Here is a 25,450-nt window from a genome sequence, read left to right as displayed (position 1 = left end):
GAAAATATATGATATTCATTTAATTTTGATTCGCAAGAAAAGTACTCTTGAATACATACTACACTGCCCACTCGTGACCTATTTTTTCGACAACTTCAATACTCGAAGTAATGACGTAGATATTTCATTACCTTTTCGTCTACTTTAATTAATAGGAAACCCAATATGAAAATTAAACTTAATGTAGTTATATACAAACATATTGACGTATAATATAAACACACTTTGTTATTGGTTTTTTTTTGTCATAAATGTGTGTTTAATAAAGTTACAGGAAATATATTTATTTAAAGATGATAAGTTTTTTACCTATAAAAATCACTCAATACAAAACAAAAATAAATATGTAATGCCTTTTAACTGATTGCAATATGACCAAAAGGAATGAACACTAACTACGGAGTGATCACAGTACCTACACACCATTGTATATGCCACATTATGCAGTTAGGTGTTAGGTACCTACATTATTTTCTGTAAATATTAAACGTATAGACAGCGTAAACTCATAATAAAATAACAGATGTTATAACATAATTTTTTTTTGTATATTGTAATTATTAGAAATATTATAAATAAAATACCTAACTAGAGGGGTGTGCACTAAGTGAGCTCCATGCATATTTATCTAGAAATTATCCTTAACCCCCTTCCATTGAAAATGTCTGATAATGCCACTGTATGTTTCGTTAAAACTTAAATACATTTGGATTTACCTAACCATTTTGTACACGACATAACGACATGACGTAACATAACATAACTAATTAAACGATATACGTACATGAGTACACATAGGTACATAATACATAGTATATAATATCATAGGAATATAAAATTAATTGCCACAGCTTGTATAATACTTTCATGTATCTTATCGGTTTTGTCGCAGATTGTATAATGTTAAATTTTTCTTGCCGTAGTTTACATAACGACTTTTGGGAAGTGGTTAATTTTGCTGAGCACATTTAGCCAGAGAAGTATTTATAAAATAAAAACATTTAAAAAACATTAAATAAAATGAGACTATAGGCCAGTGGTTCTCAACCGAGGTGACATGGACGCAGTGTAAGGTGACATGAAATCTCCACGGGAAAAGGAAAGAAATAAGAAAATAATTAATTTTAATAAAATCATATTATTACCACAACAGTCTTGTAAATAGCATACCTTTAAGTTTGTATCTTTACATTATTTATATTTATTATTTAGATCCAATAAACACGTGCACTAATATTATTAACGCGAAATCGCTGCATTATCAATTATTTTATCGACTTTACCGGAGTTGTTAGTTATTTTACAGTCGCTAGATATGTAGTATTATTATATACAAATAAAATAAATAACAAAAATACAAATCATTAATATTTTTTCTCTCTTTTTTTGTTATTTTTGCTTGCAAATTTTTACTTTATAATGTCAATGTTTATTGAACCCTGCAACTCAATAAATTGTAACTGTACTTATTATTTTTCTGTGTATCTACCGTATTTTTTTTTTTGTTATTTTAAGAATTATTCTAAAATATACAGTTAAGATTATTTATTATTTTGATGTTAGGGCGTGATGCGGCGTTTGATTCTAGTGGCTAATGGTGACATGAATGAGAAAATGATAAGAATCACTGCTATAGACAATACACAAAATAGCACAAAATAACACAAAATAACTTATTGCCATTTAAAAACTATATAATCTAAAGTTTTAAATAACAAGTTAATGAGTAAATAAATATTGATATTATGTGGTTAAATGTGTATATTTTTCAGTTATGAAGGAAATCTATCATTATAAATATAAATCCAATGTATTTCTATCAATACATCTGTTGGTCATAAAATGCGGCGGTCATCAAAACCGCACACTTACCGTTCATAACCGCACATTTTACATCGTTCAATACCGTACATATTTATTCTATGGTTAAAAAGGAAAATTTGAAAAGTTGATAGTTCAAAACCGCACACATTTGGTTAACAGTTCCTTTCTCTCTGCATACTTTGCATAAGAAATTTGTTCTCGTTTGTATATTGCATTTAGCACTCAAAAATAAATAATTATTATGAATTTATGACACATATAAATATTATGGATAAGTCGCAACATCTACTAACGGACCGGATATACCTATGATAAAGAAATGTTTAAAATGTTAACATTTTACCGTTTACCACGATATGTATTAATAATTAATATGCATTTAATTACTGAAAAATAGTATGTTTGTGGTATACATATAGCATAGATTTTGGGCGTTTGGTTTCATTCCTACAGGGTTAAGAAAAAGGTTAAATAAGAACAGTTTTCTTTTAGGCTGTAATTTACAGAGACATTGCGAAGATTTAGATGAACATTTCAACCGTAGTTCACATTTTTCATAAAAACATATTAGTGTATTTTGTATACCACGATTGTTATCTATTTCGTATATACAGTGTCGTATTAAGACATTTTGCGCCCGGGCGCAAAAAAAATTTGGTGCCCCTCTAAGGGGCCTACCCACGGAAAATATAGGAGATAGATCCTCATGAACCTTTTAGATATTCTAAAATCAATGCTATTTTTGTGTAGTAGGCATGCCACCGCACGCGATAACATAATACGCCATATTATAAATAAATAACTTATGTTTATTGATATTATCACAACAAATTTGGGAATTAATATTAAGTATATTAATAATATTCTGAATCGCTGATAGCTATACAGCTTTAAATACATTAATAATATATATTAGTAAATTAAATACAATAACATTAATTTATGATACTGTTATTAAAAACAAAAAAAAATAATAATTTCAAAATAATATTTAAAGTTCAATAATTCACAAGTGACCAAATTTCCGATCAAAAAATTTTGGCACTCTCAAAAAACTGGTGCCCGGGGCAGTTGTGGCCAGTGCCCTCCCCTTAAATGCGGTACTTCGTACATAGTATCTACACATTTTTTTCCACATTTTTCTTAAAAACCTATTTGTTTAAGCTGAGTCTACTTTTCACAAACCGCTTACACATTGGTATTTGTACGTTTTCTCTCTTTTATTAACCAATTTCATACAAATTTACAAAAATTATAAAATCAAAACAATGTAATAGATGTTGTTAAAAGTATCACAATCTTTCTAGTTCAACTTTAGGGACATGTCACATTGGGACAAGTCATAAGAATTCAAATAAATTAATATATTTCCAAAAAATTAATATAGGTAGATTGTTTATTTCAGTATTATGATTTGATATTTTTACTTTCAATTACGTATTATACATGTTTACTTCTTGAAAAATAATGCTTCGTTCATAGTTTAGTAACTTTTATAGTAACCTGTATTTATTACAATAACTTTATATCTGTATATTATTATTTTCTTTTATAATTATTTGTAAATAAATATCAGTATTTAGCCTAATATTATTTTGATAAGTTGATTATTTATTTTTTTGTAAAAGCGATAAGCCAGAGTTATTATTATGTTTCATGTTTTTTTTTTGTTTATTTATTTTTAAAATGTCATGTTTTTAACTATTTATTTAAAAAAAACTTTATTTTTACATGAATTGAAGATATTGCGTCGAGGACGGACAATGGACGAATGAGCGAGAAATGAACCATCGATGGCAAGTAGTTGAAGTGCCAAAAGCGTCGTGACAAGAGTGCCGATTACGCTGTGAAGACCAGGGAGAATGCAAGTCACACGTGCTCGGTTGCTTACGTCTTGCCGTCTCGTCATACAAAACTAAATAACTGCGCCGGCAGTGATAGATTACCACATTGTGGTAATAGTTAGATTTAACTAATAATCTTAACTGCAGTAATACGGTATACCATAGTGTATCAATACAACTTGACGTATACCCATGTGACATCGCCGCTTCACGGTCAAAAACCATCATCTTTGTCTATCACTTCATCAGTTATTAAGTTTCTTGTATAACCACTAGCAGTTAGTTACTCGTGTCTCATGTGTTGTGTGTATAATAACTTAGTAATTACTCGTGACCAGAGAGGAATTATGAATTTCTACACCTTGGGAAAATGTTAAAATTAGGCCCTAACATAGAGCAAAAATCAAATACCCTTCCTTATAATTTTTTCTAATAATTAGCATATAATCATACATATTGAGTTTTAAACATATTATAATCAAACATTTTAAAAATAACAAACTAGCAGTTAATAATAGAAATATAAATTAAAAAAATGACACCATCTAAAATTTAGATGAATATCCCTCTATTTCCGCCTCTGCTCGTAACTTAAAAATTTTAAAATAGTTTAATGTTATTTTTTTAGTATTTACTATATCCCGATTTCTGAGTATATATATATATATATATATATATATATATCCCATAGTTTTAACATTAACTCTAAATAATTTAAAAATTAAATAAAAACATGTTTAATACAGAAGTTTTGAACATTTTAAACAATAATGATAATGGTACAAATAAATGTTTTACAACAGTTTTAAACATTTTGATAAAAACACTTTGTTTTAAACATAACAAATTTGGTATTTAGAAATTACAGTTACACAATTATACATTTATATCGATTGTTAAATCCATTATAGGGTAGTCTCTGTTTGGAGTAACACGTTACTACTATAATTGACCCATTGGAGATTGTCCATTCTGCAAGCCAAAAAACTTCTCGAACAAATGTATATTTGTTTTATTAAGTAAAGGTATTAATTTTAAACTTTACTAATAAATTGAAATATAAATATTTAAATAATCATTGCAATAACATGAATGGTTATTTTATTTAAATTATTTTAGTATAAATTTTATTTATAAAGACTTTATTTTCATTTAAGTTTATTTTTTAACAATAAAATTGTTTTACTTTAATTAAATTTTATTCATTATATTTGTGAACATAATGTAGTTCATATATTTTAATATATAGTGTTAACAAGATATATTAAGTTTCTGTAGCTTATTCAATAGAAGGGATAAGATGTGTATAAAAGTATATAATTTATATATTATATGAAAAAATATAATACATAATCACACAAATATTTCTAATTAAAAAGTTACCAATAAAATATGAAAACTTTGGGTTCATTTTAATAGAATAAAAATGAATTTATTTTTAATGATTCAATGCTGTGTTTTACTGTCAGTAATTAAAATTTGTTCGCTGTATCAGTACACCTTACACCTGTAGTTAATTATTTAACATTTTTTTTTTTTTATTATTAACATTAATCAAATATTTTTTTTAGACAGATTAAACTATAAAACAATAAGCATTAATATCCAGAATAAGGAGTGAATTTTTGTAAAGAAATTTATTACACTGATTAAAACTTGAAAAAAAATAATGTACATAATTTGTATGTTTATATATGGTGAATAACAAAAAAATAATGTAATATAATATAATATTAATTAATCATGGTTTAATAAAAATAAATAGCTGAGAATCAAATGAATCAATTATTATTACAGCTAAATTTTATAAATGTGTTGTTAGTATATAAACTTGACATTTTTAATAATCAGAAAGTTATTTATTTGTGTAAAAAAATTTTAATTATATTATTTGAGAAAATTAATGTAATGTTTTAAGTATAAATATATTAAACACATTTAATAAATAGGAATGATTTAATGAGAGAATTTAATTTCAATTAGATTTTACAATTTATGCAATTGAATATTTACAATTAACAACATAAAGTCATTAGTTTTGTTAAATTAAATAACATAAATGTAAAATATTATTCGATCATACTAAAATTAGATAATAATTCTATAATAATAAGTAGTATAAATAGATTGTTGTCTGTCACCTAAAATAGATTCAATTTTGTTTAAATTCATAAATTATAGATAAGCAATATAAAAATTATTTGTTATCAAAATTGTTTAAATTTATTTTGAAGTACTCAACCAATCAATATCAAATCTTCCCATTAATAGATGAATTCAGAATTATGTTTACAATTTATATAATAATTACATCATTTATTTCTAAAATATAACAATTTAAATTTATTTTATCTTAATAATAAATCTAAAAAAAAAAGGATTTATACCAATAAATACTAATTATAAATATTTAAAATTCACATATCCTTTTATTTTATTAAATTTAAGTGTATAATATATTGGTTGTAAAATATAATTATACTTTTATTTTTTAATATTTGGTTTTTATATTATGTCATTTTGTTATGGTACACGTAGTTTTCGGTATGTGTACGTAAAACTAAAACTGGATTTAAATGATAGATAAATTGTAATGGTGGTACGTATATTTAAAATATAAAAAAAACAAAAGTAATAATAATTGGTTGACAATGAAATAGAAGTTTATTATAATAAAATTAAGTTATGAATAAATATAATTATTATTAGGACGACAATGTATCACTGTACATGGGTCGTTATAAAATAGACAGATTCAAATATTTTTGGATCAATGGTTATAAAATTAAGGTGTGGCTGATAAAAAACATTTAGATACAGCAGCCATGTTATTCTGCTTAAATCTTATTCTGTGGATCTTCTAAATAAAGTTCCAAAATATTTTTAATAATAAGTAAGCGTTTTCTCGTAATGTTTTTGTCCTTAATCCTCAGTGTAAACTGTATTGAGCAATCAACCTGGTTTCATCTAAAAATTAAAATTATTATTATTCAATTATTTAAAATTTCAAAATTTATATATTACCTTTCATGAGATGAAAAAGTCACTTTATTCTTAATTTTACTTGCTGCATAATTGTTACGTGCCACCGGCTCGATTCCAAGTAGTGCAGTCGAAGATGTATTTAAATTATTTAATAAGACATAAGACTTTAACTTAAACGTTTATTTAACTTTCAAAGTGTTTTAACAAAATACAACATAGAGTGACGTGAAGTAACTTGTAGTTTCGTGGCTAGAACTCTGAATTGTGGTCATTTTGATCCCTCTTTATATTGCTCGATTAACGTCATAGGCCTTGTTGTTTAGCAGTATCCAGCGATAGGCATCGTTCCCAATATAGTATTCTAAGAATATAGATTAACTTTCGTTGCACCTTCCAATTAATACTCGGCTCACGACCAATTAGTTAAATATAACAACATGCTGTTTTAAGCAATTCTTAAAATATTGTGTTGCACATAATTTCTATTTATACATGGTTATGTCATATATGGTAGCCCATAACAAATTCAATAAACATCACCAGCTGAATTTGAGGATTTAGAAACAAATGTTTTTTTCTCGTTTTTAGATTATATGATCTAAATAAATAAAATACAAAGTATTAAACATTTTTTTTACAATAAATTAAACTTAACACATAATCAATTTTTATTTTATGTGAAATTTTTTTGTATAAAATTAGAAATTATATGGGACACAAAGGCATATACCACAAAAAAAAAAAAAAAATTGTTTATATTGTCTCATTTTACCAAATATAATAGGTCACTACAGAAAATAGAAAAGGTAAAAATATAAAGGATTTTAACATGAATAGTAAATTCAACTTTGGAACTAAGGCTGTGCTAAAATAGACATAGATATGTATTATCAGATGTGTGAATGATTTTCAAATTTAAACATTTTAAATCATCCACTCCACGTTATTTCACAAAATTTACAATAGTTTTTATAATAATTACGAAAACTAACAAAAAAAACACCATTATTTGATAAAACTCAAAAATAATAATTAAAACAATTTTAAATATTTACTGAGTGCTTATATTATTGTTTACTAAAAATAGGATAATTTTCAAAAGATTTCCAATTTTTTTTTTAATTTTTTTCTGTTCGAACAATGTTATGTTTTTTAAATTATTTTTGTAAAATATCAATATTTCTATTTTTCAAAAAGCTCTGAAAACTTAATACAAAGTTTCTCATTATTGATCAATGAAAAATATTAAGCGTATTATAAACAACAAATTTACATACATTTGAGTACATTTTTTTGTTTTTTTTTTTATTTATTTTTATAACATAATTCTTTCAATAATCTGGTTGTTTTCTGTTAAATTATTTTTTTTTTTTTATTAACTTTGTAGACTTCTTAAACGAGTTCATTTGTTTAATGAATTTTTATCATATGATATATGATTTATCATGGGTAGTTGGTGACCGTCACATAATTTTATAATACTATGGCATAATAGGACCGGTATCAGTGACGATAAACGACGAACGTTACCAATTGATAAAGGCAATAAAGAGCAATAAAACATAAAGTAAATTTCACTTCCTTCAATTATGAAATCTAACTTAGAAAACTTCCGAAACTAATGAATTATTTCAGTTTTGTTTCATCAAAATCGGTCCATTAGTTTAGGTGGTAGATAGGAACATACATACTGTAACATTAAACACATTACCCTTCTTTCGCAGTTTGGTAATAATGATCATCTACTTGTACTTATTTCACAAGTAAAAAAATAATAATAATAATAATGTAATTAATTACTTTGAAAAAAAAAGTCTGCATCAATGATGAGACGAACCCAATCAATCACGTTTATTATATTGCCTATATCCACTGGTATAATTGACCCTCCTAGAACAATAGAACAAATAAATTATGGCAGGCAATTGTAAATTAAAACAATGATATTTACCGAATGGCCGAATTTATAGTTCAAAAGATGAAAACGTGATCTTGATATGAGTCTAAGGACAAGACGAAAACAAATCTGAGGTGTTCAGATGTTTATAGACAAATAAACGAGGAGTGAAAATATGTAGGTGGTTAGAGTCATCGATGATAATTGTTTTAGTAACACACAAATACAAATAAAGCTTGAAGAGCAAAGAATTTTTTGGTGAGACTGAAAACTTGAATTTTAACGTAATAATACACAACTCACTCGAAAAACTAGAAAACATAAAAATTATCACATAATGAATTAATCATTATGATAACGATTGTGATACGATGCCGATCCGTTATATTATCATTAAACGGTTGTTATATGGCGGGACATTTGAGTTGGTATAATATACGAACAGTATTTAAAAAATAATTCTTTTACGCTTGAAAAAATTATTAGCATATATTGTCAGTTGTTTTAACCATAACCAACGATTGTAGTCATAATTTAAACACAGCTAAAGCAATTACCTTTATACTTTGAAAAACGCAAGAAATACATTTGAAAATTATTTTACTGATGGAATAACTAAAATTGAAACTTTTCTGTAAGTCGTTCATACAATAATGTTATAATATAAATAAATGAATACATAAATGTTATAATAAAATATAATAACTATAAATATGTTGTATTCTTATATGCTTATCGTTTAATAAGTACAACAAATGATTTGAAAACAATTGAAATTATAAACCTAGTTTAGATAATAAAGTAGTTCTATGAATAATTTAACTACGGATTGAAATCCGTGTTGTAGCTAGAACATTCCGTTGCCTTATCAGCCATGGTTATTATATTAATTAATTGAGTAAAATAATTAATTATTGAAAAATATCGATATCATTAAGAAAATATCTGTTCGACCTTTCAGTGAACCGTATTTCGTATTCCTGCCAACTCAGTAGTGGTTATTTTAATTTTTTCTAAGGGAGGGGGGGGTTCTTTTACTTTATTTTATAATATATGAAAACAAAAAATGTTTAACCCATTAATGAATGATTACTTAAAGTTTTAAAATGAAGGGTACAGGGAAAAAACCGGAAAAGTCACTTTTTATTTATTTCGAGAAAAACGCGTTTTTAATTTCAAAACCTAATAGTTTTTGCCTGTATGCCAAAACTTTCGGTGGTCATAACTCACGACTAATCTGCTTTTTTCCCAGATTCGATTTCTTGAATTATAGAATACGTCAAAACAAATAATTTGATACCAAAATAACCATTATGGAAAAAAGTGACTTTTCTGGTTTTCTCCTTGTACCCTTCAAATGTAGGTAATTCTTACACTAACAATAGTAATGAATAAATAAATAAATCATCAGTTTATCGCTAATAATAATCTCAATAATAATCTAATAATGTATGCTCTTCGAAAGACCAAACGATATGATAATCACCAACAATAAATATCGAAAACATCGTGATTTCTAATAAAATATAAATACCTAAGTAGGTAACAAGCGTTCAAATATAATACGGGCCATACGGTTGAAATCACCAGATTTATTTATAAGCGTACAAGCGTATATCCGCATATAATAATAAATATAGTATAAAATATAATATATCACAACCTAAACGCGTGATCTGGGGAGGGTTCAAACCCCATGGATCCCCCCCCCCACGTAAAACCAACACTGTGCCAACTGCTGTATCTGACTACTTCTGCGAACATTCATAACATAACATAACATAACATTCATTGGTCCAAGGATCATATATTCTGCGGTCGATCATTACGGATTTCCATGCGATCAATGATTCTACGGGGAAATCGCAAGCGTTCGCTTCAAATGACCATCATCTGCCCATCGGAATGCGTTTCCGACAGTGACAGTGTTCACTCGCGACTTCTCCGGTACAACCGTCGTGACCTAGCGCAGCCGTGTGTTGTGCATACGAATGACGAACATGTATTACTTGTGGTCCGGCCGTGACATAGTCTCGTGGTCACTCGCGCGTGCGTACGTGCTGAGCGCCAGTAAACGTGTTCGGGCGGCCCTACGAACACGTCTCGGCACTGGTGTTCGTTCTGCAGTCTTCAAACGCCGCGCGGTGTCGATTTCATTTCGGTTTTCCACACCATACAGGCGTCGACATGATTGCTAACCTCCGTCCGCTCGCCGACAGTGTATTTTTTTTTATTTTTTTTTTTTGATGTCCACGAGCAAATACCCTTTTAACTATATTACAATAACTAATGTAACATTTCTGACGTATGTATATAAATACAATTTTATACAATTGTTTTATCATACCTAGTATTAATATAATCATTTTATCAGTTTCTAATGCCTTAAATTTAAATATATCTATTGCGAGTAAGTATAAGAAAATGTAATTCGACGGAAATCCTATTGGCCAATACAAAAGCTCTTAAAAATAACGTATTATTTTCACTATTGGTATTAAAGTCAGAAATTATGAATAGGTCTAGTATTCTTGTGTTACTATATGGTTTACGAAAATCAATATCATATAATAACTCAGGACAGTCAATGAGGTTGTTTAAAATGTTGTAAATTAGCAGATATTATGCTAAAATAGCATAGTATCTGCTAATTTACGTCTTGAACTCAATGATTCTAAGCTCAAGAAGTTTTCAACAACATTTAAGTACAGTATCTCTAGAGATATATATGTTAGAGATAATAGCAATTATTTTCAAAAACTTATACTGGACATTATTAAGATCATTTATATATTTTGAGTAATTACAAGACTAAATGAGTGAAACTAATTCGAAATTAAATCTATTGTTCGACGCTCACCATTTCGTAATTCCGTAATCGGTGTTAATTACTGGAAACTGGTAGGTATACACACAATGATTTAGTTGGATTTAGGCGAAACCCCGATGAACGGCATCAGTGCGCCCACGATCGCTGTGGGGATGAAATGGAGCAAAATTATCTGAGTCACATCCAATTGTCTTACAGCGAACTTCTTGGATTTTCCTGTTGCTAATGATTTTCTTACGAATCTACGATGCTCTCGATGTCCTGTCATTTATTTCTATAGCTAAAACGTTATGCAGACTACTACAAAATCCAATTGAGGATCTATTTGAGGAATATCTACAGTAAAGATCGTTTAACAGTTAATGTAAGTTCACCGAAGTATCCCTATCAGTGTAAAATTTAGAGGGTGGGGGCAAATGGGTATGCCCTCTTCAGTCGCTATTGGTATAAATGTGTTCTTAAGTAGTGTACGAAAAATAAAAAGTTTTGAATACACTCCATACTTCCATCTACGGAAGGACGCTACATTTTTATTAGCCTCGGGCGTCAAATTTCCTAGTTACAGTACTGATCCCAATAAATATTGAAAAAAATAATCAATACATTTTTTAGAATGTCATGCAAGGTTGACTTTGATTTATAATGTAATATTGTATTTAATCATTTTTTTTTTATTAATAGTTATAATTTGAATACTTTATTATATACTTTGTACTTATAAATAATTTCTATTATTTATTACACTCCTTCGATAAAAATTAGCATGTCTTGTTATAATGATGATAGATAGTGGCTACATCTTTAATTCATTAATTGTAATGCACATTATTTATTGATAATTTATGATGATATTGCACACGATAAAGTTGCTGGTTAATAATGTAACGATAATGATACATACTCTTTAAAATAATAATGCGGGTTACCATACTTGAGCATATTAAAAACATGATAATAGAGATTAATATTTTTCTCATTTTGCACCAGAAATAAAAATACCTGTTCGATTGTAGTACATTACAAAAAATTGTAATATAAATAAATTGTATAGTATTCAAGTTCATTTCAAATAAATTATAATATGATCACCGTAACTGATATTATTAAATTTATAATTTTCTCCAACATTTTATAATTTTTATTTATTTTGATAAAAACTCACTGTAACAATATTCCGATAACATCTAAAGTGTACACAAAAGTTAATGGGCTAAGAATATATTATATAAAATATAAACATCTACATTTATGTTGAGAATTATGTATGTTTATATACACTAAAACAATATAGTTAAAAAATAAAAGTTGATTTGAGATTTAGAAAATAATGTTATTCGTCTGATTTGTATGACGCATTGAGTGATTAATGTATGTGATTTTAGTATTTGACATAGTAATGATACTTGATCTCGCTTGAAATAATTCTTGTACTATACCTGACTATCGAAGATTTGAGGACATATTTTCAATATTTTAAAATTTTTATGGTTACTGAAAATAAAAAAAGTCAATACTCAGTCATAATACTGTAATTTTTTAAACCAATATCTGATTTAAAATGAGATAAAATATTTTATTATTTACTTATCTAAAAAAAAAAAATATTATATGATAAGTACATAATCAACTGACAGATATTACTAGTTGATGTTATATATAATAAATACAACTTGCATATTTTGTGCTATACTATTATACTTAGTACAAATTATTTAAAATTTGTATAATATTATTAATTGCGTTTAATCATAGATTCATAGATCAAAATCGTAATTTTAAACAAAAATTTAAGTAAATTAATACAATAATAAATAATCAATTACAAAGAAAATATATTGGATGCTGAATAATTATATATTCTTATAATCGATCCTATAAAGATCTAAGTATTTCGATGATATATTGATAGTTCCTGGGTATTTAAACATAGTGAGTAATATCAAATTGTTTTGAGTAAAATAAATGTTAAAAATATAAGAACATATAAATGCAATGTATTAATACATAAATATATGTGTGCAATGCAGTGACGTATCCACGGGGGTGGTTTTGAGGGTTCAAAACACCCCTTGAGCCTTTTTTTTTAATGTTATTTTTATTAATTTCTCGCGTTTTATTACGATCAATATTAATAGATCAGTTGCGTTTAATATTAACCAATTAACCAAGTATCCAAATATGAAAATGTAATATTATAAACAAGTAATAATGTTCTCAATAATACGGGCGATCATAAATATTGTCATTGTATATTATAGATTAAAAGAGTGTATATTAGTTTTACAAATAGATATTTTAGGTATTTTTCACAAAACATTAATCACAATCAATAAATACTATTATTTTGATCTTGGAAATATTGTAGTTATTAAATTTCTTTCTTTCTTATCCGAGAAGTTGTATGAACAAGTTGACGTCTTTACATTTATAGTCTTACGTTTCACAGAATTAAAATGGTAAGTGTTAACAAAATTAATTAATTTTATAATACTAAATAATTTTTTTCGAATATTATATTATATATAGTATAGTATATTATATTATAACTAGTAGATATTATAAAATATGATTTTATTTTATAATTAAATAATTTTAGGCTCATTCGGAAAGTGATAAAAAATCATCGGGAAAAATTGATTCTTTTTTTACCTATGTTAAAAAAACAAAAAGTAAATGTTTAAATGTAAATGTTACGAAAACAATTTTAAAATATACATATAGATAATAATATTATGTTGTAGATATATTTTTATTCCTGTAACCACCCCATGTCATTCTGGATACGCCACTGGTGCAATGTACCTATTATTATATACTAATTAACTACTATTTCAAAATTCTTAAAAAATAAATAAAAATATCAAACGAGTTTATAATTTTATTACTTTTGACTAATAAGAAAAAATTTCATTAATCAAAAAACTAGTTTTTTCAAATATATTAACAAAAAGTATACATTTTTTCCTCCTACTTGGATATTTTATACTTCCCCTGTGGAAGGGGATCAGAATACTTCCACGGTTCCTCAGCCGGTCGTAAGAGGCGACTAAATAATGTTGCGTCAGGCTGACAGCCGGTTTAAAAATGTTTTCAAAGAGTATGAAGATTCCGAAATAAAACTTAGGCGGTTTTTCCCATTTCGGTTATGCGTCATTTGGATTTTGCATTATCGTGTGAACTTACAATAATTATACTAATTCGTACTCGTTATTAAGTAATAAGTAAAATAAATAATTTATCTGAATAAAATGTGAATATTAATCATAATGCCATACTTTGTTAGTACACTTAGTACACTTAGTTTTATACACTTTTTTATGTAACACTGATTAGTACTTATGTACATAACATATTTAAGTTTCTCAAGAAAAAATATATTATGGATAACAGTAGGATGATTTAAAAATGCCTGGATCTGTGATTTATAATTTATAAAATTTAATGAAAAATTCTATTATGCAATGTATCTATAACTATATATTTTAATTAAATAATTATGATAACAAGATCATACATAATATTTAGTTGAAAACTATTTAATTAAATAATATGTGAATTATCATTAAATGTTCAACGATAAATCATTCAATTCAATTATTACATTGTTACACAATTCGTTAATGAAATTTAAGTATTTTATTTACTTACCTATTTATGTTACACAATATAAATAATATAAGGAAATTAATTTCAAGAAATGGTATAGTTTGTAACACAAATAAATTATGTGGGATTAGTAAATTTTTGGCTTTGAGATTTAGAATTTATTTAAAATATTGAATAGATCATTCGTGGGGATTTCCGTTGTCTGGCTCTTCGTTTTCTTCATAGATAACATCCGATCTGTGACGATTAATTTGATACCCGTTAAGCATTTGGGATTGAATTGCGAAAATCGCAGCATTACTGTAGTCGCCTGGTTGATTGTTCTTATTGAATGTTTTCCTGTCTTCCCGGTGAAATCTGTACGAACGCAAGAAACGTTTGATGTTGGGCAAATCCTTTATGACGCACGCCGACAGCGCCGATCTAAACACTTTCATGTGTTTCACATCGGACCTTGAGGGATTAGCGCATAATTAGTATTCAGAAATAATAAACGATGGTGTTGGGAACGTTGAGATACGTTGGGTGTGCGTTTAAACGGGTTCAGGAATGTCACTTAGAACCGGGACAGCACAATAATTATTTTCACATATTACACAGAAAATATAAATGAAAATTACTTCGGTGGGAAACAACATTAGTATAGAAACCAAGAACGAAAACTATGAAGTTCGCATTTATTATGATTGTTGTTACATAAAAGTTGCCGGTAAATAGAATAATCGTGGTTGTTTCGGCTTAATCATTTGACCAACATATTTCATTGTGCAGTCCGAGCTGAAAACCGAAATCGATCCGTTATCGAATTTATCCGGAAAGATAAATTAAATAAATTCAAGACGAACTCATTTTCTCGGGTAAGAAACGATGGAGGAATGGTGACGGGCGAGCGCATTAGTTCCTGCTGATTACACGGACCTATTAAATCGAAAGTCGGTTTGAATTTGTCGCCTGCAATCGGTTTTATTTTTACAATTTTAGTGAACCATAGTTTGCGGTCGATTTTACATGTTCTACGTGTTACAACGGTAATCGAATACACAAGTACATCGAGACACGCATTTGCTGTACGTTAAGTATTTCCATTACGATTTTGTAACTATTCGAACGAACGGCTGGTCGATACGACACAATTTAGCATTATTCGATATGGAATCGACTGATTGCGATCGATATGGGACAGAAACATAATGTTGATCGCGATCCATTCACCCCCTTGTCCCCTCCCATCGCAAATTAATGAATCTGCTCCTCGGAAATAAACAGTTATCGGCGCGGGCGAACGATAAGTGAAACGCACATCGTGTCGAGTCGAAACGGTTATACGCAGTGCAATGTGCTAAGTACTATTCGACAGTGTGCGTGGCCAGCGGTACGCACCAACGGTCCGTGCGGCCGTCGTAGCGTTCCGCCAGCGCGATGGTGGTCACGCCGTTGAAACCACCGGCCACGAATATCGTGTCGTCCAGCAGCTCGACGGCGAAGTTGCTCCGGGTGCTGCGCATGTCGGCCACCGGCGACCATTTGCGCGTGGCCGGGTCGTACTTCTCGCAACCGTTCATCCGGGACGACCCGTCGCAGCCGCCCAGCACGTACAGCAGCCCGTGGTACGCGATGCAGCACACGCCGCTGCGCCTGGTCCGCATGGCCGGCAGCAGCTTCCACTCGTTCGTCTCCACGTTGTACGTCTCCGCCGAGTTCAAGCACGACTGTCCGTCGAACCCGCCCGTGATATATATCCTGTCTTTGCAAACGGACGTCAGTCGTGTTATTATGTGTTTTTTTTTCGAATGAAACTTCTTCGCGCAGAGAAGAAAAAACCGACTTTGACAGTCGAGTTCGGCAATCGAGCCCGTTCCGGTCGACGCGGGGAGCGATGTTCGATTTCGTTGGGGTGTCGATGCATCACAAAATCACATGTCCTATTTCAATGTCCACGCATACCGACGGTCGGCAACCTTTTCGTAGGAAAGTCTTTTTTTTTTTTTTTTAAAATTATCGCAAAACCGTAAAGTCCGAAAAACGATTTTTTTTTATTTTTTTTTTTTATTATTATATATGTTATGTACGCAAGCACGGCTTCGAAGAGGTGCCTAGGAAGTCCCCCCAAGCCTTAGAGTTTCCTATAATAAATCTATGTTTCCTCGATGAATAACACTTTGAATATGTTTATTACACGTTTTCTTTATATTGAGTTGGTAGGTTAGGCAAATGAACGATTAGTGGTTTTAGAAATTTGATTATAGTTCTGGTGTTAGGGTGACACTTATACATCCTTAGCGCAAAACTGACGTTCAAATATGTATCACATTGACACTCGTTGTAGTTAGAATAACTCCAAATTTATATCAGTGCGTATATTACATATACATGCAACTTTACCAGTAAGCGTCGCTACTGCGGAAAAAAGTTTTTCAACTCTAAAAAAAGTGAAAACATGGCTTCGTTCGAGAATGATTGAAGAAAGGCTGTCCAATATATGTTTAGTTAATGCTCATAGAGAAATTGATTTGTATAATTACGTATACATATACATACATATTATGTACATATGACATTTTAGATATTTTTGCTAAGACTAGAAATAGACGTTAAGAGTTTATTATTTAAAATGTATGTGTTTTTATTAAAGTCTTTATCTAGGGACTTGGTACCCCCCTAAAAGTAGGTTTCCGAAGCCATGTCTAAGTGTACGACCGGTTTCGAATTAAAAATATTATCATCAGACATAGTCAAAGTTAATAGTCGTTCGTATGATTTTAATGTACAAAGAAAAAAAATGTTGAGGCGAATTCTAAAGAGCCGTGAATTACAAGCTAAATAGGTGCAGGTTAGGACACCTGATACGAGAAAATATAAAATTTGTGGTACCCGACTGAAAATCGATCAATAAAAATCTAAGAAATACGATAACATTAACGTTTGTTTTATAATAATAATAATAATACAATTAAATTTTCTAAAAGCAAAATTTCCATTTAAAAGAAATTTCCATTTCCGATGTCAATGCCGTGTATTTTAATTTTTAAACCAGTCATCAAATCTTTATCTACCACGGTCTTAGAATCATAGGCATGCGCAGACCTCTTTCTCAGGGTATGCAAAAGGATAAAAGGCAAAAGGCTTAGCCACTGCCTAACCTCCCCCCCTAAAACTAAAAGTTAATTTAAGCGTTCGAAATGCTGATCTTAATAACTATTTAATTTAAAATTTTAATTTTTATTCCCGAAAAAAATAATTAAATAGCTATTTATTAATCGTTATAACTGTCTTCATGATTAAAATTTAAAATAAATTACGAAAAAAAAAAAATTAAATATTTTACACTTTAAATGGTTTGAGTAATACGTTTAAATAGGGTAAATAAATAAAAACTTAATTATATACTTAAATGAAAAACAAAATAAATTTGATAAAAATCAAAAGTAATCATAAAACGATTCTGCGTACAGTTGAGTTCTTATTATCACCAATAATGTTTTCGAGATTTTAATTTATAGCTATTTCTTGTTCTGTAGTTCATAGCTATTTAATCTAGCTTGAATTATTGTACCTCTTAATTTAATTAACACATTAAATCGTTATTATAGTATATGATTTGTATTTCAAAAATAAATTAAACTGTCTGGGACTGAATATAAAAATATAATAAAAATCATAATGTAATACAAAATAACGTAATATACATAAGATCAAATATGTCATAATTTTTATTTATTTTTTGTAATTTTAGAAAGAAGACTCTATGTTTAGAGTATGCAGTTGCATACCCTGCATACCCCTGCGCACGAATAATCTGTCCCCCTCCCCATGAGGCCGTAACCGAAATTTGCGGCGAGTTTCTTAGGAACTCAAAGAAAATAATATAACCAGTCGGTCGTTTAAAGTATTATTTCCGGATCAAAATATATAATTCGGGCGAATAAAACTCTTCTTTCTGATTTTATAGAGATTAAATAATAACAGTAAGCAGTGCCACGTATTTTAAATTTTTTTGTGTGGGGGGATTTACATTTTTTTAAAAAATAAGTGAACTTATAATATTATAAAAATTACATATAAAGTATGAATTAATAATTATATTATTCTATTATTATAAATACAATAAATGAAGAGTTATTTACAACCACATGTAATAAATTAATGTTCTCTTTCTCTGCATCTTCGTGGTAAGTCATTTATAGCTTTTTAATCTCTTTTTTATTTTTGGAGGGGGGAGATTGAAACCCTCCCTCCGAAAATATGCTACAGAAGAAGAAGTTATTATACTCTCTGAAATTAACTATTAGTTTGATTAATAAATTTCTGAGTGAGTATCGTATAAGTATATAATGAGTAAAAGGCGTTTCCCATCAACATAAAATACGTGAAATTCTAAATTTTTACATTTTGCTGCTGCTTATTGAACGCATTTGTAGTACCAGTTTTATCTAACAGAACACTAGCACCAGTAGCACAACACTTATTTGTACGATGTTATTGTAAATTTGTAATTTTTAATCATTTTTTTCGATCCGACTTACTTTGATTATAACTATCAACAACAACGGATTTTTTATTTACATTTTTCAAGCATTTAATTGTTAATTTTAACTATTGTGCTTAATATTATAACTTATGTATGCTTTGCATAATGCGTACACGTGCACAAACTAACTAAACAATACTTTATAGATTATTAAATAATATTTACTATTTTTTGGGTAGAACTTCTAACTCGATAGTGTTATCTAGCCTCAACGATTTCTTTTATAAAAATCGTGGAATTGCAATTATTATCCGATCTTACAGCGATTCTAACACGTTGAAATTATACTCAAGAAAAAAAAAAAAGAAATCATCCGTCCAAATTGATGTCGTCCCAGTAGTTTGAATCATATTAGCGTCAACAGTGTTAGCGTCTGATAGTTCAATTCTTATATGCGTTGTACGTATACGGAACAAACGGCGCCGTAAAATTTCACGTACCGACTACGTGCACATACATTGTATGCACAACATTATTACGCATCTAAAGTTCACCCAGTTCTGGATCAAGGAAGGTTAGGGGATGGTTATAGTCCTGGGCCACAAGTTGAAAGGTACCACCGTGTATCGACTTATTTTTTTTTTTATTTATATATATATATATATAAATGGTATCAAATTTAATAAATTTCAAATATGTATCATATAAAAATGGTACTTAATACTTTATTGCCAATACACAATTATAGTGGTCATAACTTGTCATGTTAAGCTCGCTGAAAGCCTCATCAAAAGTAATAGCTCACCCTTCTTATATTATGATCATAATCAGACCTTGCGTACACCTATTGTTGCGTACAATTATAGAAAGTAGAGACCCGTGAAAAGTAATGTTTTATAAAATCGAAAATCCGACGTTGCAGGGTACTATTTATCAAAGTGAGATGTCAGTGTAAATATTCATAATCGGTCATGTTTTGGTTTCTGCAGTACCTACTCCCAATCACAACGGAAAAAAATATAATCGTGGAAACAATGTCGAACTGCAATATTTCACAAGCTTTGAGATAAAAAAATATATATGTAGGTGCTATGTATAACTTTTGTCGAGGAATTATTTTGTTTTAATTTATGAATTTATTTTGCGATTTTGGAAAAAGTGCATATCATATTTTATTTGTTACGTGATGTTATATTAAACAAACAATTTTAAATATTATATATAAAATTTTCCATTTTTAATCAGAATATTTTTTCGTTCATTTGATGATTTATCCTGAGCAAAAATATTATCTAATTATGTTGAAATAGAAGGCAATTCTTATTTTTAATACATATTTCTGTGTTGAATAAGTATGTTATTAATTTATTTATTTTTGTAACGTTTTACGTTTTACTTACTATTTAGAACTGTGGCACAAGCGTCACTTCTCTGAAAGTTCATCGGCATTACCATCGTCCATTGATTTCGTCTGAAGTCGTATTTTTCCATAGAATTTAGTCGATGATGACCGTCATACCCACCCATTGCGTAAATAATATTATTTAGCACTACAACACTGACGTAACACCTATAGAAATAAAAATGTTTGAAAAAAATTTTCAAAAAAATTTTGAAAAAAAAAAAAAAAAAAAAAAAAAAAAAAAAAAAATAGAAAAAATGTAAAATCGACTTATTTGATACAACTATGGATAATATGATAAATAATCTTGAATATCGCTTTAAAAACGAAAATGAACTAATAACTGATTTATCGTATTAATATCCAAAATATTTTAAACAAGTTAAATTTTAGTTCAAGTCAGCTTTAGAAAAATTATGTAATTCATTCGACTCTTTTAAAAATGGCTCAAATACTATCCAAATCAAAGTTACAAATCTGAGACAAAAATTACTAGACTTAAAATCAATTGCTAGAACTTAAATATACGTCATGAAAATATTAAGGATTTAAATAGAACACAGATTTAATTTGATATTGAAGAATTTAATAAGGAAGAAGTAGAAAAAGAAGAAAACCATTTTGATACTGATCAACAATGTAATAATAATAATACTCGTAATAATGATCAAAAAAACTAAACGTTGTTTTAATATTTAATTAGAATATTAATGCATATTATGACTTATTTATTGTTTATAAGTATGTTTGAAGCTTATTTTCAATTCAATTATCGTGCAAAAGAAGTATTTTTTCGTTATAATATATAAAAACAGGTTTAAAGAACCGTTTTACTAACGATCGTTTAGAGCAGCGGTCCTCACACGCGGCCCTTTAACATATTTAGTGCGGCCCGCGTTAAAATTAAATTGTACTCTAAAATCCAAAATTCTATGAACAGAGAATAAAATGAACGTTGTTTTTAATCTTATCGTTTTTATTTATTTTATCTTTCTGTTTTAAACTTATATTGAATTACCAGTTGGCCAGATAAGCAGGTACCTATGATTATGGGTTTATTCATTTCCATCGCGAGTCTTGTATGATAAGTTTATCCATTATTGTTTATTGTCCGTTTGTATTTTATCACGTACATTTTAATTCTCTATCATGACGAAACATAAAATCAAATTTGAACACAGAATATTTCAAGACAGTTGGGAGATTGAATTTTTCTATATTTCTGGTGAGAAACACGATGCTTTATATTTAATTTGTCGTAAAACCATAAATATTCCAAAACATTATAATATTAATCGTCATTACACAACTCAGTAAATTGAATTTTCTAAAAATTATCTCCACCCATGTAAAATAACATAAGACAAACTAGTTGAATTAAAAAAGGAATTTTTTCTGAAAAACAATCAATGTTACGGTTATTATTATTAAAAATGTATGCGGCCCGCAAGTAATTTTCAAAAATTACATTTGGTCCTTTCTAAAATTCTAGTGAGGACCGCTGGTTTAGAGAATAAGTTGTTAGTGCGCTTAAATAACGACATATTAGATGATATTCAAACAGAACATATCAAATAGAAATTGCAAACCATTTTTCAATTTTAAGGAAAGCCCTGTTCATTGAATTACATTTTTTTATATTGTAAATTTTAAATAATCAAATATATAATGTGTTTGTATACAAGTACCTATAATAATAATTATGAGGATTTAATACAATTTACTTAAATTTTATTCTTAATATATTAGTTTAACTATCTACAAATCATTTTTAGACATATTCACCTTTTAGAGTGCATTGGCGCTATTTCGTTCCATGTCATTGTACTCGTATCGAATTTTCTACAAGAATTGAAATACTCCGTCCCGTCAAATCCTCCGATGATATAAATGTCATTGTTTATGACGAGTGTACCGTGGTACGATCTCGGTCCAAGTGGATCTTCTTTGCATATTTGTGTCCAACGATTCGACTTGATGTTGTATGTTTCAATTAAACCAGTCGGTCTACCGCCGCTCCAACCACCAATGGCGAACAATAATTCGAATGGGTACCTGGGTTGCGCGAACTTTGGTCCTAGGAGACTCGTCGACAACAAAGCCGGCTGACGTAAACACTTAAAAGCTTCTGTTATGTAAGATGCGCAATCGGGTCGGTTCTGTAAGTAATGATGGTTCTTCACCTACAATATGATCAATCGTTTTGCAATATTACAAGTATAGTAGTTTTAATTAGTGTGCCGTTTGCAATCTAAACAAAAATATTACGTTATCAACAAAATATTTGACATTCATTAGGCCAAAACGAACATTCGGCAACAGAAACGCCAAATCGTTCGTTCGATTATCAGGATCCTTGTCGACCCATTTCACTAAAATCTCCCATACACATTCTTCTCGTTTCACGTTTAACCGGTTGTCTTGAATTATTCTTTTGAATTCCTCTCTTTTGAGTTTCATAAGATCGTTGTCTTGTTTCACAATATTCATAAATCCTTTGATAATATAATTGTATGTCGCTTCGCTCAGTGTAACGAAATTGTAGTAACTGAAAACGACATATTATAATATGTCCGTAGGCGTGCGCAAACCTATATTTCAGGGGGGTGCCTACAATACTCTTGGACCCTATCTTAACAGAATGAATAGCTATATCGAATAAATTATAATGTATATGTACCAGTAATTAAATAAACATAACTTTAATTTATTATTTAATATTGTGGTACGTTAGTCCCAATGAATATGTTTTCCTAGAGTCTCATTATTTCTCCAGTTATTTATGATTTATACGTTTGCAGTCAATTGTAGCTGTTGTATTATCATAATAAGTTTTTGCACAACAATTTAGAACATTTTATTTTGTTTTTTTTTTCAATTACGAAGTATAATTTATTTTTTACCAAATATTTTTAGAATAAAATTTAATTTAATAAATTTAATTTCAGCAACATCAGTTAAAATGCAGGCCACTTGCTCATAGACTTAAAATGTAGGGCCCCATCCATTTATAACTTTTTAGGGGGTGACTGGACACACCCAACACCCCCCATACGCACGCCTATGGTACAGTCCTATTATACACTAAAAATAAAAATCGAAATGTGATGCGAGTTTATTCATATTTCGTACAACGTACTCGGCGAACTGCAGTAAAGTTACACAGTTTTCGGGTTCCAAATAATCGACTATTAGTGATTTGCTGCAAAGTTGTACCAGACCGTCAATACGCAGATAGTCAGCTGTCTGCATTATATCTAATATGTTATCATAACATATGTCTACTTGTCTCAAATAAATGTACTGTAGAATTTGCTCTATTGTAGAACTTTCTACCGTTTTCAAATGTATTTTCATACAATTGTTGTCGGGTAGTGTAGTAAAGAGTGTCCTAAAAAGTAAATCTTATTTACAATAACTTATAAATAAATTTACATATCAACATTTGTAAAAGAATAACCGGTAACGTCTGATTCGTGCCATTCGTCTTTTCAACAATTATAAATAGCTACAAGTATCTTTTTTCTCAATAATATACAAATAGTTACAATGATTATTATAGTAAAATCTATATTTGCTTTATTTTTTAATATAGCATTTTAAGGATATAATGGTAGTATCAGTTTTATCTTTGATTATATGATAAACAAAATAACTTTTTTAATTAATGTTTATACTAGACACTGGGCTTCCACACGAATTTTTTCGGTAAGGTCCAATATTTATTTATAATAAACTTAAATCAAAAAATAAATATTATAATCATATAAATATTTTATACTTTTTTAATTATTGATGATTATTATAGATATAATTAACAATTACAAATTATAATTCGATTAAAATTTATCTCCATTTTTTTTTTTTTTCATAAACCTTGTTATTCGTAACAAATAATATTGTATTATTACATAGGATGTAGAAAATAAGTTATTTTGAAGATTTTTCAAATTTTTATCATATTTTTTTTTGTCTACTCACCTAAAGTAATCGCTAGAACCGCTCAGAACTGATCGATGTATTGGATATACGTCACCGTTATCTAATATTATCGAACCATCACACAGTTTCTCATTTAGTCGGAGTTCATTAAAACCATTTAAAGTGTGCAAAGAAACTTGCCGTGTTAGTTGACTTATGTTTGAATCTTTTTCTTCATCTTCCTTGATATTTACTGAGTATCATATAGTTTTATTAACATTTGTATGAACTGTTAGGTATTTTTCGTTTTTACTTACCGTCCATGCTGTAATTTGGACAAGATTACGTAAATAAACGTTATTATATTTACTTTTTTCAAAACACAATGATTGTGTTAAAAATAATTTATTTTACATACATATAGTTACAGCTATATCGATGTTATATAGCTGAAAATACAAATAAATTGATATTGGGTCTCAATAACAAATATTTAAACACTTTAGTGAACATGGTAACAAGTACGAGATATATCATAATAAAGATTAGTACATAGTCACAAAATAATTGTTTTATTTACAGTCTATGGGCAATAGACTTTTTTTTATCAGTTGGAATAATTTTATTAAAAAATTACAAGAATATAGTTATAGTATTGTAACGTGGTCGGGGA

General features: G+C 28.6%; 1 protein-coding gene and 1 long non-coding RNA gene across 2 annotated transcripts; both read right to left on the bottom strand.

The window, feature by feature from the left end:
• Positions 1-6,174: 6,174 nt before the first annotated feature.
• LOC112686512 lies at positions 6,175-8,873 on the bottom strand. Its single transcript, XR_003148898.1, has 4 exons — positions 8,605-8,873; positions 8,454-8,543; positions 6,693-7,251; positions 6,175-6,635 (listed from the first exon to the last, which is right to left on the bottom strand). It is a non-coding gene; the product is annotated as an uncharacterized LOC112686512 (long non-coding RNA).
• Positions 8,874-15,122: 6,249 nt separating this feature from the next.
• LOC112693846 (kelch-like protein 10) lies at positions 15,123-25,118 on the bottom strand. Its single transcript, XM_025569095.1, has 8 exons — positions 25,095-25,118; positions 24,838-25,030; positions 23,996-24,247; positions 23,125-23,404; positions 22,642-23,039; positions 20,851-21,024; positions 16,367-16,726; positions 15,123-15,439 (listed from the first exon to the last, which is right to left on the bottom strand). The coding sequence occupies exons 1-8, from the start codon at positions 25,099-25,101 to the stop codon at positions 15,166-15,168; spliced, it is 1,938 nt and encodes a 645-aa protein (XP_025424880.1). The 5' UTR covers positions 25,102-25,118; the 3' UTR covers positions 15,123-15,165.
• Between the last annotated feature and the right edge of the window lie 332 nt (positions 25,119-25,450).

This window comes from Sipha flava, unplaced genomic scaffold, assembly GCF_003268045.1.
Source record: "Sipha flava isolate LNK unplaced genomic scaffold, YSA_version1 0_pilon_pilon, whole genome shotgun sequence".
Classification (NCBI taxonomy): Eukaryota; Metazoa; Arthropoda; class Insecta; order Hemiptera; family Aphididae; genus Sipha; species Sipha flava.
The sequence above is the reverse complement of the archived record's forward strand: the minus strand, read 5'-3'. Positions and strand labels throughout refer to the sequence as shown.

What these genes read in the sequence shown, in the direction of transcription:
- LOC112693846 (XM_025569095.1), bottom strand. An exon ending in GGTTCTAGCGATTACTTTAG is followed by an intron (nt 24,248 to 24,837) that starts GTGAGTAGACAA and finishes TTTACTTTTTAG; the next exon opens with GACACTCTTTACTACACTAC. An exon ending in GCCACAGTTCTAAATAGTAA is followed by an intron (nt 16,727 to 20,850) that starts GTAAAACGTAAA and finishes TTGCAAAGACAG; the next exon opens with GATATATATCACGGGCGGGT.